At 34.4% G+C, this 17,935-nt stretch overlaps 2 protein-coding genes across 18 annotated transcripts in view; one reads left to right on the plus strand and one right to left on the minus strand.

Moving 5' to 3' along the window:
* WDR17 (WD repeat domain 17) overlaps positions 1 to 10,205 on the plus strand; it is a 64,463-nt gene extending 54,258 nt beyond the window's left edge. For all 10 annotated transcript variants that reach the window (XM_014264826.3, XM_074541301.1, XM_005483818.4 and 7 more), the window contains one exon: positions 518 to 10,205. In XM_014264826.3, coding sequence (XP_014120301.1) covers positions 518 to 637 — 120 coding nt within the window. In that variant the 3' untranslated portion in view covers positions 638 to 10,205. The remainder of the gene's footprint in view (positions 1 to 517) is intronic.
* The window catches only part of ASB5 (ankyrin repeat and SOCS box containing 5), a 43,924-nt gene continuing 28,089 nt past the window's right edge, over positions 2,101 to 17,935 (minus strand). For 6 of the 8 annotated variants that reach the window (XM_005483824.4, XM_005483825.4, XM_074541304.1 and 3 more), the window contains 7 exons: positions 16,109 to 16,176; positions 12,735 to 12,814; positions 11,581 to 11,688; positions 10,069 to 10,219; positions 9,801 to 9,935; positions 7,604 to 7,795; positions 2,101 to 6,245 (listed from right to left, as the gene is read on the minus strand). In XM_005483824.4, coding sequence (XP_005483881.1) covers positions 6,118 to 6,245; positions 7,604 to 7,795; positions 9,801 to 9,935; positions 10,069 to 10,219; positions 11,581 to 11,688; positions 12,735 to 12,814; positions 16,109 to 16,166 — 852 coding nt within the window. In that variant the 5' untranslated portion in view covers positions 16,167 to 16,176 and the 3' untranslated portion in view covers positions 2,101 to 6,117. The remainder of the gene's footprint in view (positions 6,246 to 7,603; positions 7,796 to 9,800; positions 9,936 to 10,068; positions 10,220 to 11,580; positions 11,689 to 12,734; positions 12,815 to 16,108; positions 16,177 to 17,935) is intronic. The other 2 variants (XM_074541303.1, XM_026791504.2) reach the window with 1 other exon arrangement.

Consider the following 17,935-nt stretch of genomic DNA (forward strand, 5'->3'; position numbering starts at 1 on the left):
GAGTACTTTGTCCTTTTCACAGTGAATAATTCAAATTATTCTGTAGACTGCATGTAGACTCTCTTTTCAAACAATTCATGGAGACATTATATCAAGAGGATTTTTGTGGATAGGAAAAGCAAGGATCAGCAGAAATAATAATCATATGCATGATGAAATAGGGACAGTATTCTGAAGAAAAATGCTTGTTACCTCAGTTTCTAATTCAAGCTAAATTTAACTCTGGAATAATTGACAAGCATATATAAAATAACAATAAAACACATCAAACTAAAAATTTCAATATTGTGAAAGGTTGGCTTGACAGATTTGGGAACATAAGTGCCCTCAATTCATAACGTGTCGCTGTTATCAGAGTTTTAAGTGAGTGGGGAAAAATATCTGTAAGAACATAGTGGATAGGTCTAAACAAGGCATTTATGTTCTTCTGAGATAAAATATGCTTTTTGTTGTGGCCTTTACACAATCTGTATATAATTTCATTTTCTTTTCCTTCCCAAACATTTTTGCTTCACAGGGTCCTGTGTTCTTCCTCGAAGATGGAAAATCTACTATTTCACTGAATGATGCTTTGATGTGGGCCAAAGTGAATCCTTTTTCACCATTAGGAACAGGGATACGACTTAACCCATTTTGATGAGGTGTTTCCTCTGTACTTTATAGTGCTTAAAATAACACTCTGGGAGTTAATGCTGATTTAACCTTGATTGTCAAAGGACAGAGAGGTGGTAGTTGATTCCTCCTGCAGGTCAATTACTTGAACTTTGAAAATTTTAACATGAGAACAAAAGGATTTCTATACAAATGTTTGTTGAGAATCCAAAGAAAAGAGTTATTTGATAATCCAAAGAAAAAGTCCTAATTTCATATATAGCCATGTCATTTTTTTTTGTAAGAATATTGTCATCAGACAATTATTTTTGTCAACTTTGTGTGAATAGATGCTTTGTAAAGTAAGCAACTATCTACATATTACCAAAATATTGATAATAAACTGTGAAACACATAAACACCCTTCCAAATATATAATCATAGAAAAAATTACTTTATTGACAGCAACTCCAAAATTTTTTTAGAATGACTGGAATATTTTGGCTGTTTCACACTGTCCCCCTTTATAATTTGAACTAATTTTTACACACAGGGTTCTATAGCAAAAGTAAAATTTCAAGAGTAGGTGTTTTTTTCATCCACTTGTTATTGTGCTTTAATAGCAGTACAAATAGAAGGTCACTTATGTTTTGTGTAGATTATCTATGTTTTCTTTAGATTATCTATTTTTTATTTATTTATTTAGATTATCTAGATTACAAAATTGTATTTTCTAATAGGATCATATTTGGCAACATTCTCTGTTATGCTTTCACTGGAGGCTAAAACTCTTTATAAATTTTCTTGTTTTTTTTAACAAAGGCTTTGTATAGAACAAGCAGCATATTTATTGAAGTTATTTAACTATGCTATGTACATTTCGAAAGCTTGTTTTCTCTTTACATTTTGTATTAGTTATAAACATGCATATAATATGACAGACCAGAATTAAGTACTTGTGCATTTATATTTTTATTTACTACATCTGCACTCAAATGGAAAAGCAGTTATGGCAATAGAATACTAAAAATATTTAAAGCTATGTATAGTATGGAATTTATTATAAGGCAAATATTATACTCATTATTCTTATTAATAATTCTTATAAGCAGAATTGCTCACTTTTAGAAAAGATGCCTTGGTTGCAATACTTTTTGTTAGCTTAATAAGCTAAGCTTTTGTTAGCTTAATACATAAGCAGAAATCTATTTCATCTGGGTTTTTTTGCTGCTACTTTAAAATAAATTTTGAAATTTATTTAAATTCCTGATAGTTACATTAAATATAAAGAGGTTACAATCAAAAAATGGCAGAATTATTTCTAAAGCGACTGTTCTAAAACTGGAAATAGTATTGGGTCTCTATTTAGTAGATCCTATCAAAAAAGCCTCAATTTAGAGGCAAGCCTTGCCCTTATTTAACTATAGAAATAACGATGCCACCATGCTGGAATGTTGGGATGGAGATTAGAAATAAAAGAAAATCCTGGGTTGGATTTTTTGCCCTCCCTCTTTAAAATCCTCTGTCAATGTTCTAGAGTATTATTACAGGGTTTCTGGTGTAAGAATATATTGGGTGGAGGAACATAGCTGTTTTGTACCCTAAAACCCCCATTTGTATACATGGGTGCTGGAAACAAATCTTTTACTTCCTGCAAGTATTCTCTGAAAATATTTTTCCTTTGTTTACTCCATGGTACTTGCAGAAGAAGAATTCAGTTTCAGAAGTTAAAATTCATAGTTTTTGAAAGAATTTTCCATCAGTCAGTATCTGATCTTGCTTCTGTCAAATGAAAGACTATCTGTCTTTTAGCACATAAATCTTACAACCTCGTATATAAAAGTTCTATATACCGAGGTGGAGAGCAAAAAAAAGAATTGATCATGAAGCCCTGTGACTGAGGATTGGGATCTGAAGTATTAACTCAACTGCCATTCTACTATATTTTAAATCTTTTGTTGTATCATAAAAATTTTTATTAATATTTCACAGTTAAAATATATTGAATATGTAGAATAACTGCATCAATGTGTTGCACATAAATTATGACTTAACATGGAATCTTGGGCAAATCTACTCCCTCTAAATTACAGAGTGAGAGTTAGGAATTCATTCCTTGCTAAAATACAAAAATTAAGTCAAAGGGCATTTTTTATATTGGGGATCCATCAGGTAACAGTCTTTGTGAATAACACGAGGTTGTATTTTCCTTGAAGTTGTTTGTACAGTGGTGAGTGAGGGCAATATGCAGAAAAGGTTGTAATTGTGTCTGCTGTTACAGCTGTGGTTGCAACTGTCAACTGCTTCATCAGTTTCAAAAATAATTTCAGATTGTTTGCTAATGTGTAGCTTCATTGTCTAGTATAGCAAGTCAAATATAGATATCTCCCCCTTAATATTAAAGAATACTTTGTCTTCAAAAGACTGTTTGACTCCTCTGTAAAAGTCATATTTCCATTTAAATGAAAAAACATACGAAGCTACACAGCTAGTGCTTTCCAATTACTATTAAATCTCTGTTATGTTCAACATCCGTGCAAAATCAAATCCATTGTTTTTTGGAAATAACCTGTCCCAACAGTACTGACACGTTTATTATCTTCAGAGACAGCTTCACTGGCAGCTGCAGTCTGAGATGGGAGATTTGGCACTTTAAAGCCATGATGTGTGGAATGATGTCCTGTCTATTCCACCCTGCTCAGGGCTCCTGCCAGGCTGGGCCAGTGATGCTGCCCTGGCCATGGCCAGAGCCAAGCAGCCCACAGCCCCAGGGAGGCCCAGGAGAAGCACAGGGAGAACCTTGCATTCCACGTGCTTTCTCACCCACCAGTGCAGTGCCTCCTGTGGGTCTCTGGAATATGTTTTTTTTTCTTTTTCTCTGAAAATGCCTTAGAACACTTTTTAACTTGGATAAAAGTTCTTTAAGTAAGAGCTTTATTGTAATAGGGCGCTTAAACAGTGCTCTGACCTGGGTCACTGTTTACCTCAGATCCTGTTTCTAACATTTTAATATATAACATTTATTTCATACTAAGAATTCAACCCATCCAAGCCACATTGAATAGGGCCCTGACAACATGAGAACAGCAACAAATCTGTAATTTCTGGCTAAACAAGGGATCATTTTTGGAAGGGATTTTACCAAGCACTAACACCACGTATTTCATTGCCCTGTGTTTTTGTTATGTGAAAGTAGCACAGGGCTCTGATCTGCCAGAGACATGTCCCAGTGCATAGTCCTGCCAGGCCAACAACATCCATTCCCTCATTTGTTTGTCCCTGTCACATAGTAACAGAAGCAATGCCCAATCCAACTCAGCTCAGCTTGCCAAAATTAACTCAATTTTCACACAATTATCTCTTAGCAAAAGGTGGAAGTTTATGTTGAAAAGTGCCTCTTGCCTGAGATCGAAGTAATGGTATTACCAAAAGCCAGTTTCTTCTGACTAGTGCCCTATTCTGTATAATTACACACAAAAATACTACCAAATACCTGTAAGCTACCAAGATGGTCTTTGTTCACTCTTTGGATGGTGGCAGGGATCATGGAGAATGGTGGGAATAAATTTTGCAAATGCCACAAGAGCATGAACACACCTATTTTCAATGAGGTCTCTGGTGTTACTCTCAGCAAAACTTCTAACCTTATCTAGTTGTGTTCCAAATAGGTGTTTTGCGGAATAGCTGTTTGCTCCAATCTGATACAGGTGTCTAGAACATGAGAGCTTTTTTGCCACTTTGTCTGAATCAAGCTTGAAAAGCAATGTATGTACACCTGAAGGTGAGGTTCTAAATGAGCTCATTCTACGTGGAGAAGTCCAGCAGTGCTGTGGTTGGCTTGGCACTTCAAAGTTGGCTTATTTGTGGGAGTAATACACAGTAATGGTGTTGTACCTAAAACCACAAATTGCTACTTTCTGGATGAAAATAAAAACCACTACACACACCCCAGTACAGACTCAGAATATGATGGACTCCTAAGCAGCTCCTCATATCTGCATTTGACTTTCTAAGGACTCCAGAAAAGCCCCCTAACTAGAGCTTTTGCAGTAAACAGAAACAAATCAAGGTTATTTAACAGTGTCAAGACAGCTACATTTTTATTAGGAGCATATTATTTAGCAACTGAGTAAGCATTCCTCTTTGTGAAAGCTTCCTCTATAGTTAGTTCCTCACTTATCATCTTTCCAGTAGAAACATAAATACTGAAAGGAGTCACTGAAAAGGAATGGAAGAGGGTGAATCACCAAGGGCAAATGGCAAGTTTTCAGATGTCCTGTGCTTTGGTTTGCAGGAACTGAGCATCAGTCACTGAGAAAGTAATCTGTTCTCAAAAGAACAGCAAATGAGAAGAGGGAAAGGAGGAGTCCTGCATTTTAATCTATTCAGATCACAATCATCAAAAATTCAAGGGCATGAGCAAAGCCTCAGGGTTTTCTAATGTCCCTTGGGGGTGTCACCATTCTATCTCTGGCTAGAGTTGAACAATACCTTTTCACAGAAATGCCTGCTGGAGTATTCTGGGAAATTGCAATAGGATTTTTGGAGCTGGGAAAATGTTTACATAACATGTAGTAAGAGAAGTAATGTCCTTTCATGAGCTGTACCCATCTTGATACAGAAAACTGACATTTTTGAAACCTTGTATTCACCTCCTGAATTTGAGCTTGAAGATTCAGTACCTGCATCTCCACTATATGCCTTCAGAAATCTCACAGACACTACATATTAAAATATATCTTTCTCTGAGGCAAGTAATTATTTAATATGGCCATTAAGTTCTTGTGATACAGCACTGTTATGAAAAGATAATTGAAGTGCCCATAAAATTCTTTTTTATAAGAGGATACCAAAAGTATCTCCATATTAAGGATTTTGAGAAGTTCCTAATTGTACCAGTAAACAGAATTCTATAAAAAACTGAAGTTATGTTAACATCAGTTTAACTACAATCCACAGCACAGGCAGTGAGGAAGAGTAGAGGAAGTGATGTGATTAATCACTGTGATTAATGAACTGTCTAGAAAAAGAAAAAGAAAAGGAATTGATGTTTAATTGTTTTATTTTTATCAATGCATATAGTGCACCCATGACCAAGTATTTTTAGGTACACAAACAACAGAGATTTGAAAATACATAAAATATTGACTCTAAATGGACAAACTTAACAAATAATAATGAAGAAACTCTTTGTGGTTGAGGTGTGTCAAACAGATTTTAAAAACATAAACACAATTGAAGTTAACAGCACTAAAGCTATAAAGGGTTAAGATAAAGTTATACAATCACGTCCCAGAGTATCAGCACACTTATTCAATTCAGCTGGATTAGCACCTTGGCACTAGTTGCTGAATGGCTCCCAATAACTATTACATTTTCAATACCAGGTGTCAAAGATACCATTTTTTTAAGCAATATGCAAAAAGGCTTTTTTTTTTCCGCCCAGCAGTTCTTTAGATAAAATGTACAATAAACAGAAAAAAAATGTACTCGCTATATTTAAGTTTCTAACAATTAATTACTATGTTATCTATACTGTAAGAAATTCTTAAGTATTGTTGGCAACTGGAGTTGTGGAACAAGATGCAGTCTAGCTCTTCCTATGTAATTTCGGATACATAGTCGGCAGAGCTGACAAAGAGAAGATGGTGTGGCTGCAAATAGAGAAAGAAGTTTAATTGTACAATTATAAAAGCCAGCACTTTGTTTTACAACTGCCTCACACAATAATACATTTCTAAAAAAAATTCATATTTTGCAAATTTGACCTTTTTCTTCATTCCGTTTCTTTCACTGTCTTTTCCTTTCAAAGACAAAGACTGGGGCTGCTTAAACCTTAATAAATAGTTAGGGAAATAGTAAAGAAAGCAAGACAAGGTCAGGTTTTTTTAAATTAAAAACCAGTTCCCAGGAAATATCTGATGTCAATAACTTTTGAAAACTGCAGACTTGTTGTTTTGGTTTTTTTAATTCACAGCACAGGTTCCATACCTGCTACAGCACTTCTAGCTGCACTACCAATGCATCACTGCAACAAGAATAAGCAGGAAAAATACCCCAAGATCTTGGACCATATTTAGTGGTCTTACTACTTAATCATAATGTCTTTATCATTCTGCCCCCCATTCCTTAAAAATGCTATTTTCTCTGGACAATAAGCCTGGATATGTTTCATGCAATGTAATATTTTTCTTTGCTCTAACTTTTAAAAACATTACTAGTCTTAGTAAACTTGTGAAAACATATAGTTTTTAGAGCTGTTTTGTTAGCAGCATTCAGACTACAGGGTGGTTTTTTTTGGAGGTAAACATGAATCAGTGTTACTTGTCAGTTCACCTCTAGAGACGCCCATGGTTATTGAAATAGTTGCATTCTCTTGTGGCTTATTTTTACATTATACATAGTTCAGTCTGAACAAGTCCAGTTCCCTTTGCAATATTCTCTCTTGACAAGGCAGATAGACCTTTAAGAGGTTTGAGGAACTATAGACTCTTTAGTCTTCTGTTTCTCAGATTTTGAAAATTTTGTAAAGAAAATTTAGAAAATTAAAATTCTTACTCTTTTTTTTTTGCCCATAATCAAAATAATTTTCTTTATATGCACATAAAATACATATTTAAAATATTATGACAGCTGAACAAAATGAAATATATTTTTAACCTGAAATTTAAATACTCTGTTTCTTTTCAAAAAGGTCTGTAAAAACCAATAAAAATGTAGCTTAAATATCTACTTAAGTAAACACCCAATAAACATATGATGATACTTTTTCAACTTGTATAAATTCTGATGCTGCTTGGTCAATGGGCTCTGGCCTGAGGCTAAATATTGCTGAGTATGTTTATAATTAGAAAGGAAATTACCTGAATGCTCATATAATCATTTCATACAGCCTAGTGTTACCTTCTATAACATGGGTTTTTTTGACTGTTAAATTGGGTGTTTTTCTAGGTAGGTTTGGTTATTTTGATAACACAAGTTGCAGTTTCAAATATAAACATCTAAAACTTACCTTCATGGAAGAGCAGCAGTCTCTCCACTAAACTGCTTGGGGCAGCTAAATCAACAGGCCTCTCAAAATCTGAATTTTTGGCATTTATGTCTGCCCCAAATTCAAGGAGTAAGTTTACAATCTCTGTACTAGAATGCTGGGCAGCAGCATGGAGTGGAGTTTGCAAATGCTTTCCCTTCTGCACGTTGGCACCTGGTGGGCAGATGCACATAAAGAGACATAAGAAGAGATTAGTTAAATTTGCCATTGAGTAAGAAAGATGAGGCTACAAAGCAAATAAAAATCACCACTGGTCTGGATTGCCACAGTGCATTTAGCCACTTTATTATTATTTTATTGCATAGAACTATAACTAACCACATCAGTGTTTTGTTTGGGTTTTAGTTTTTTAGCCTAGGTTTTATTATCCAAGTACAACCAGCTAAAAAAGCATCAGGTACCAATCAGATAACAGAAGCATCACCATTGCCTAATTATAAAAAGCACTTTTTGTTTATATTTAAGAAAATCTGCACTACATAAAAAACATACTTTCCTTATTTAAGTCTTAAAAAAATAGCACTAAACTGAAGTTTTGTATGTATATTTTTGTGAATACACCAACTCAAGAAAGAATCTTGAATGCCTTATAATTTTTCACATGTTGAAGCTGGCAGTGGGTTTGAAATAAACTCCCATCCCATCCAACCTTTATTTATTAATCTATAAATTAGTTTTAATTTTAGTTAAGGTGAGACACATGGTCGAGAAAGCTAATAGAAAAAAAAAATCCCAAACCAATAATTCTCTAATCCATGGGTTCTAATTAGTACACTTTTGTATTAATATGTAATTTTTAACATGTTTTAAATTAAAATGGACTAAATTAATTTGCAATAATGCATTCATATTCAAGAAAAAAAACCCATGCAAGAGTTAAACTAAACTAGCCAGTATGGAAGAATCTCCCTTAACATGGAAGCTGTTGGTTCATCTAAAACCCAGCCTTCTTCAGACTTCTTACTGACCTTGTGAGATCAATAATTGCCTTCTGTACCAACTTTACTCCCTGATTCAACACTTTTTGCATTTTAAATGTCCATTTGAGTAAAATAATAATGTCACAGGTCTACAGTAATTAGATCTGAAATCTGAATAATTCCCTGTTCTTATATTAACCACTGGAGCCTGCTTCTGCCTTCTCTTGCTTATTTCATTGTCTACCTGCTTTTCAACTTCTAGTACATTGTCACAAACTGATAAAACATGAAAAAATTTAATTTACTTAAGTAGTTACTTAAATTCTCCATTTACATACCCTTTTCTACTTCAGGGCACCAACAAATGCAGAATATGCCCTTCTGTTACTGTTTTTTCTGTATAGTAGTATTTGAATCCCAAAGTATGCTAATTGTACTTTTGCTGTTCTTAAACATAAAAAATCATGACATAGAAAAATTAATCATCCGAGAAGATGGACTCAATGAGAAACACTTTAACTGCTTGTTTAAGTTCTAAATATAGCATGCAATCAACTAGAAAAACTATTCTGGTGCAATGATAGCCAGGCTGAATTATTCATTTATACATTTTAATTCCTTGTTCTGCAGGATGTAAAAGCCCTGTATGTAAATACCTGAAATGCACCAAACTGTCTTTCAGCTATGCCAGTTGTGTCCCTGGCCCTGTGCTGAAACAGAGCCAGCCTTCAACATCTCTAATCCATTGATTAAAAAAATAATCTGAAATTTAGGATCAGATGCCTTTTACCTCACCCCTTCCCTCTGCAACTCAGCCTCCATGCCTTGTTGCATGTGCAAAGATCAGTCAGAACTTGCTGAAGAATGAAAGCAAGGGGGACTTCATTGCTAAAGTAGTTTGACTGAAATCTCAATGATTACTATATGAAATTTCTCAAAGCTCATTTTTTACCCTTCTTTTTCCTACAGAAAATTAATATCTACAAAGCTGCACTATGTGCTGAAAATTTTGAACATTCAATTCTTACTGGTCTTGCTTCCTTTTTTTGTTTTAAGCTACCTGTGACACCAAAAAAAAAAAAGTAAATTATAAGAAAATATTATTCAGCATAAACTTTGAAGTAGAACCCTGCCAAGTAAGGGTTCCAGTTCAATTGGCTGAGCACAGCTGAGTTGAAAGGTGAGTACAATATGCTTATTTTGCAGATCAGTAATATTTTATTTAAATCATGACATACCTGCATAAAGAAGTTTTCGAATGCAATGGATCTGCTGTGAAACACAAGCTACATACAGAGGTGTTCCTAAATGAGGAAGGTCTTGATCAACATCTATACCCCAGGATATCAGTACCTCCAGACATTCACTGTGACCTGTCAGTACAAAGCACAACAGTTTGCTGGACTTCAGTATGCTGCCTCATGGACAAAACCACACACATTTCTTAACCCTCTTACTGAGACACTGCTCAGCTGCTCCATGTTTATTGAGGAGCTAATTTCTTACCTCTGCTGGCTGCTTCATGAGTTGGTGATGGCAGACAGGACTCCCACTGAGCTTTGGCACCGTACTGTAACAGGAGCTCAGCACATGCTGCACTGCCTCTTGAACAGGCATTAAATAAAGGTGTCACTCCATCAATTGTTGTAGCATTTACCTAGAATATATAAAATCTATTTACAAAAAGAATTAAAAGAAAGGTAGATTTTTAAACATGAAATAGTCACAAATTGCATAAAATAAAAAAAAAAAGAGTATTCGTTAAAATAACAAGTTAACTGACCAGTCTCTGTGAAACTGTCTTTCTCTTACCATGATTCTCAGTTGGAATTAGTTTACTGTTATTCTTGTTAAAGTATGTTGGATAAAAACACCTGGAATACTAAAGAGCATATATTGACATCTGGGCAGTAAATAATTTTCAAAAGTCATTTCACTGAGCTTGTTTCAATGATACAGAAAATTTACACTTTGCAAACTAATGGGGTAAAGGGATCTTCTCTCCCCAGCTATGGCAGGAATTGAGGATTATTTGCCATTTTCTTCTGTAGTTTTAGTCTCCAGATTCAAGTGATATTTCTCAGCATGGAGACAAAGCTAATAGCACAGGCTCACTGCTTTAATACCAACCTCACTCTTCAACTGAATATTTCCAGTGTGAGAAAGAAAGGAGACAAAGAAGACAAGTTTGTGAGGCCTAATAATAGTAAAGGAAGGAAAACAGGTATGAGGAGAAAGCTTCTTCCAGGACTTTGGCCCGTCTTCTTCCATGTACCCCCTAAACCCACCAAAACAATTACAAACACTAAAAATAAACCAGGTGGGAATTTTTTTTTTTCTTACAGTTTTGTATCTTTAGACTCCTTGTGCTAGATGAACTAGGGAGAAATTTGCTTTGGAAATATCTATGTATCTTTTTTTATTTTTCTATAATAACACAGACATTTTCCACATGATTCTGCAAACTGAATTTTAAGAACAGTAAATATTTCCATAACAAAGATCAGAGACCTAGGAAGCTATGCACTTGAACTCTGATGTCAGCAGACATTGCACTGAAAGTGATCCAATAAAGTCCCATTTTCATTTTGGGATAAAAGATAAGACCACCTATGCCAGGAGCACAGAAAAGAGACTGTGCTTTCTTCTACTCATACCAAAGAATTTTAAGAGCACAGAGGTGCAGTGTGACAGCAGACATTCTGAAGATTAGAAGAAAAGCCTCCTGAAAGCCACCTAAAACAAGAGGAACCCAGTAGAGGAAAGCATTCCATATTTTTGAAGTGAAATATCATAATGAAGACTGCTAACAGATTCACTCCAACTCAATACTGCCTCAGTCGCTGCCCGTCAATCTCATTTGCTAGCATTCAGACGGCAGCTGTAATCACATGAGATGAACATAGCCAACAGGGTAAGTAGATACCAATTACATTAAAATCAAGAAATATATTCTTCTTAGTTAAGCAAAGGTTAGAATTGGACTTCATATAAAAGAAAACAAAACCAAAGCCTTACGTTTGCTCCTGCTTCAAGGAGGATTCTTGCACATCCTACATGGTCTCCCAGGCAGGCTTCATGGAGTGGAGTTACTTGGTCGATTGTTAGTGTGTCTACATTGTACCCCTAAAATAGATGTAAATGATATTTAAAGATGATACAAAAGCTATTAAGAGTAATTTCCTCACACTATTGTTCAAATGAATAGTTTACAATACTCTAAATAGGCTTAAAATTCAACTTGCAATAAATTAATCCTCAGTGAGCATTTATTTTTAATCAGAAATAGGCATAAAATATGCAGACTGTTTAGATGCACAGTAACAGGGCAAAAGGCAACAGACCCAAGTCAGAACATGGCAAATTCCAAGTAGCTATGGGGAAAAAAATTTAACTGGGGGGCAGTGAAACCCTGAAACTGATGAGAGGAAGGGTGGTGCATCTCCACTCTTGTTGATCTTTAAAACCCCACAAAGTCCTGAATCTGGACTCTCCTATAACTCTTCCAACCTGTGACTTAAGAGGTGAAATGTCCAAAGCTATGAATTTTTAGCAAAGAAAACATTTATTGAATTGGTAAAATCACCAAGCCTTCTAATTTTTTTGCAGTAGATGTTGTTTGATTCTTAAGAACTAGCAATTTTGTCTACCTGCTTTCATCAAATGTATTCTATAGTATAATTTTTCAATATTGAAAATAGCTAATAGGACAATATTTTAATATTAAAATTTAGCATTTACAGTCTCTCCCTTTGATATTAGCAATTTTTTTAAATGACAACAATGACAACCCAGAATCTTTCAGTAATTCTTCCTGTTAACTAGTATCTTCCTGACTTGCTCTATTTACCCAAAGACTTAAAGCAGTGAAACTGCTTTATATTGATTTATACCATGCAAGAGGGGATGACTGACATAAATTTAGACACAATTTTGGTTTGATTTTTTTTTTTTTGTGGGGAAGCAGGGGTGACTGGGGGTTGAAACATACAGAGGAAATATTTTAAATACTAGCTTAAATCTTATCATATGAAAAATTCCTAAATATGTATTGCTCTGAAAAATTTAAGTGAAAAAAGCAAAACAAAGCATACTAAATAGGCATTAATAATCTATGCTGAGAAATTAAATAACATTAAAAATGAAAGCAATTGTAAAAACAGAGCCTTCACCTGTGACAATAAAGTCTTCAGAGAAAGAAGACGTCCTTGGCTGGCTGCCTCATGCAGAGGTGAGCGATCTGCCCAAGAACCTATATAAAAAAAACATTTATTGAATAAGTAATATGAATTAGAAAGGGTTTGGAATGCACAGAGCAAAGCGGAAAATATGATGCACAGAATGAAGTCAAATGTCCTTTGAAATTAATTTTTCCTCTTTAGAGACTCAAATCATCAGTTTCTAAGCAGTAAAATAGTGCTCTATTATTAATTGTAACACATCTCTAATAAATTATTATGTGGTCCACAGAACAAAATATTGAGATATTGATATCAGTAATCTATTTAATAAATTCATTAATTACCATATTCCACTTCTATTTTTGCACTGTTCATTTTTAATACACATAATAAAACTTTGTAGCTAGAATATAGGCATTATTTGAACTTAAACCAGACATTAAGCTGCCTGAAGAAGTCACAAAGAAGTTGGTTTATATGAAAAGCAATGTGGGAATCTTTATGTATGGTCAGATTAATCTGAAGCTACTACACAAGTGCAAGAAGAGCAATGCAGTGAGAATCACAGTAAAAAATTACTATAGTAGAAAGAAGATATAAAGTCTAAGTTCTCATTCCATAAACTATTAGGCTTAAAAATAATTAGATATGTCTACTGTAAAGTTTTGGCCTTAATTTTCATTTATTTATCACCCTCAAAAGAGAAAGTTAAAAAAGAATAGTAACCCAACAACAACCCTGCGTTCCCACACATAACCCTCCATAACTCCCAGCCCAGCTTCCAGAGCAATCCTGAAGCTCTTGCTAAAGGACCTGCCCTTTCCTCTGCAAGACTGCACACTGACAGGTCCCTTCTAGCCAGCCAAGGCTGCAGCCAGAGCTGAAACCGATTCATGGCAGGAATTTTGAAAATTAGTTTTAAGAGGCTGTGCAAGGAAAAAAACATCTTCAAAATGTATTATGAATTATCAGTATTTGTTCCTCTAAGAACAAAATCACTAGAACTGTAAAATACCAATACAATCAATTGCGTGAGTTATATAAAGCTGCCCAAAATTCCTGAAGAAATGCAGAGAGAATTTGCCTGGCATGATGAATTGCTAACACTGGCAGGTGACTTTTCCAAGCATGCAGGTTAGACTCTGCCATGGGCAGGGACTGCCTACAGAGCCAGCCACTGAATTTACTGGCAAAGCAATGAGTCTGAAATGCAAAGGCTGTTGCTCAATCACTGGCAGTCACTAGCCTAAGCTCTAAGATAACTACACCCCAGAAATAGACCCTGTTTCTGTTTCCTATTGGACTCCTGTCCACTAGCCTGTTTCAGAAAGTACACTTTTGTTTACTATAAACAACCCCCTCAAATCACATCAAGAATGATGAAAAGTTTAAGGCTATTCAACATGAAAAGAAATCAGGGCCTAGTTAAATCATATGGAATAGTGCTCAATAGGAAATTGTACACAAAACCTCCATTTTCCTACTGGTGTTAGTGAATGAGACTAAAACCTACACAGAAGTTATGACTGCATCTTGGAGAACATGGTGCACTTTGTGACTCAGCACTACTGAATACTACTGAGATCAAAAACTTGGCAAAACAAAAGCACAAGTGATTATTTAAATTATCATAAGACTACACAGAGCTGATTGCAGAAACTTAAAAATGTGACAGTAAGGTTTTATAAACCTGATTTTAAAATGCAGTGTCATTTCTATCATGTCAGAGTATCCTGTATGTGTGAAGCTCCTTGAACTCTTTCATCTGTGGCAGTGGATGGACTATTGGCAAGATCCAGTTTCCAATCTTCTGTCAGAATTATTTGCACTAAGCTCTGGTCATCTGTGTGTGCATGTACATATACATGCACACACATTACTCCCTGAAGTTTTTACTTCAGGTTTATTTAATGTAATGTTTTGAAATTCTTATTGATACTCGAAATAAAAAAAAAAAATCAAACCAAAAAAAGAAAAAGAAAAAAACAATCCAAACCCACAAAACAAAACAAACAAATAAAACAAAAAATCACACACACACAATAAAAAAACTTAACCCCCTCACACACAAAGTGATTGGGATTTTAAGGGCTATTATACATTAAAAAACGCTTGAGCTCAGAAACCTTCAAGTGACCCAATTTTGACAAATCATCAGTATTTTCTTAATCATACCAACAAGCTCAGATAGATTTATTGTACTGTGGTTTGGATGTGTGAAATCATTATGAGTATTTCGATCAGTGTTTTTCTTCTTCTGCAGTAGTATCTGAAGGAGCATTCAAGTTGCTCTAATTCAAATAAATTAGATCCATTAAGTTATCCTGCTGGCTGCTGCAAAAAAATTCTTCAAATTTAAATCTGTATTTAGAGGTTGCTTTTGGTAATTTTGGCCCTCTGTCTCTATAGATGAGAACATCTCTTTCTCAGTTTATCCTCTCAATGGAAAGAAAAAAAAAGAACTGATTTTATGGAAAAACATCTTATAAAATCATAAGAGTTATGAGGCTTTTATGCTCATTCAATACACTTACATTTCAAACATTCTTGTAGCCATGTATAAACACAACAAAGATGCAGGTGGGATCTGAAAGCAACAATTTTCTGCTTTTATTTCCTTTACCTCCTTCCATCTTGGATTGATCAGAAGAATGTCTATTAATTACTCCAATGACATTTGGCAATTAAATTATGCCAGATCCTGTTATAAGCTCTGGTTTGCACCTAGACCCACCTTATATTCCTATCTTCAGGCAGAGATATTCAGCAGACAGCTGTTTCTGATAAATCCATAAAATGCAAAATGCTTGTATCATCTCTACTACAAATAAAATCTAAAAGCAAAAAGTTGCAGAACAATTTTGTGCCAACCAAGTCTGGAAAAAGAAAATTCACATTCCAAATGTCTTGTCGATATACATAGTAATTCATCATTAAATACCACAGGGACAAGAATATGTTCAACATAAATATTTACCATAAATAAACATCAAAGGTATTCTTGAATTCTTTGCCTAGATTACTGCCTTCTGCTAATATATAAATTACAGTGTTTCTCACTTAAGTCATTAGCAGAAACATGAACACTTTCATTCATTGTGTTTGTAATAGCAGTAATAGCAAAAATAGTCTACTCCAAAATTGATAATGCATTAATTCCCTAAGGCCCCTGACAATGCTGAATACAAAGTATCTCTAACTATATACAGAAGCCACATTAGTTTCAAGTTCTCTGATGTATAGTTTACCAGAAGGGCAAACTATTACAAAGCATCACTGCTTTGTAAGTATTAACAAGAAAGAAGAAATAGATTCACTGTATTAACAGGTGAAGTTAAAAAAAATGGCAAATTATTATACAATACCTAAATCTCCATCTCCCCATGGCACTTCCAGCCAATTGCAATTATAAATCCTACTCATTTCTTTCAATCTGGAAAATAAAAAAAATTAAAATAATCATAAAAAAACCTTGCTCTTGCTAGTTGGACCTGTTCCTAAAACACCCTGGCTATGTTTGGAAGATCAGCAGCTCCCTGTAATACGAACTTCCAGCCTTCAGTAAACACAGCTTTGAATATGTGAGCATGTACAAGCTGTCAGTTTCTTATGGCAAAGGACTGCTGCCCTTTTTTGTCAGTTTTTCACATTTCTTTCTTTAACACAACAACTTCTCAAAGTGCCAGTATCTGTGCATTGGCTTTCCAAGACAGATTAACCGGAATTTCAGCACAAGAGAAACTCACAGTGAAATCAAGAAAACCTTGACATGAATAAACTGCAGGAAAAACTCGTTCTATTTTAACCTCATGCAAAGACATAGTTTTGTGTCCTCAAAAATCAGTAACAGTACATAGATTTTAAGGGAAGCACTGCCAAATGTCCCTATGTTATTTTACTACTTACTCATAATACATCTAGAAAGAAAAGCAAAGATATTCTGAACATGTTTCAAATGCTGTTTGAGCTGTACCTGAACTGTGTTTTTCTTTTAGTAGTTCGCTATTTCTTCAATTATGTTCTAAAATATTCTTTGGTTTTTGAACTGGGGCGTTGATAGCTATTCTCAGCAGTGAAAACATCCAAAAATAGGGGTTTGCAGTTCTTGACTTTGATTCATTTCTAAGTCATTAATGTTCTTTTCCTCACATTTCCCTACAGACTTCACTCCTTTACATCCTTTACCTGCAATTATCTATAAGTCATTCCTGAAATTATAATTATAGTAGTAAAATACTCAGTAAAAATATTTTCACAACAGTCTTTACCTCCAGTCATATAATTCCTTTTGTATTCATTTCTAAAAATTTGTGAAGTCTCAAAAAAACCAACCAAAAAACGAACAAAACAACAACCCCCAACTCAGTATAAAAAGTAAAATAAAGGTTAGATTTTCAAAAGGAGAATTGTAATGAATAAGTTCTTTTTGGGAGAGTATTTATACCAGGGCTCAGCACTTAAAAAAATTACTGGTCTATGGCTAAACAGATGGAGTCCCAGTCATCAGAAGAAGCACTATCATCAAAGAAGAACTGAAAATAGAAGCCTGACACAGCTCATTACAGGGAGATGAGAAACACAGAGTATTTGGAAAGTATTGTAGCTAATATTTATTTCTGCAAAACCAACAAAAGCTGTGTATTTACACAAGCGCTGTTACCTTTTATTTCTTAAGATGCATTCTGAGTGCTTTAGCTTCTGGCAACTGAAGCAACATACAGGATCAATAACTAAAGAGAAAAACTCAGCATGTCAGAGTCCCAAGATCAACAGAATCACTTCACCCAAGTTGTTGAAAGTGTCTGATATTTTGTATATCTAATTAGGTTTGAAAAGATTTTTATTGTGGGACTATAAAATTACTCATTTGTCTAAATCACTTGTAGGATAAAGAAGCATGTCAACTACTCAAGTGATATTTTATGTTGAAAACTATTTTAAAAAATCTTCAGTGAAGGATTTAAACTTTAAGAAATATATCTATGATGCTTAACTATCATGATTAGATATGACCAGAAAAACATAAGTTACTTTTTTTTTAATAAATGAAGTTTCAACAGTCAACAATGAAGAACTACAAGAGAATTAGAATTTAGGCTAGAGAGCATTAAAATATGTCTGAAAGAGAAGATGTCATTAAAGTGGTATTTACATATGTCATTTCAATGTTTCAAGTAATATGAAAATTCTCT

Source organism: Zonotrichia albicollis, chromosome 5 (genome assembly GCF_047830755.1).
Source record: "Zonotrichia albicollis isolate bZonAlb1 chromosome 5, bZonAlb1.hap1, whole genome shotgun sequence".
NCBI classification, from domain to species: Eukaryota; Metazoa; Chordata; class Aves; order Passeriformes; family Passerellidae; genus Zonotrichia; species Zonotrichia albicollis.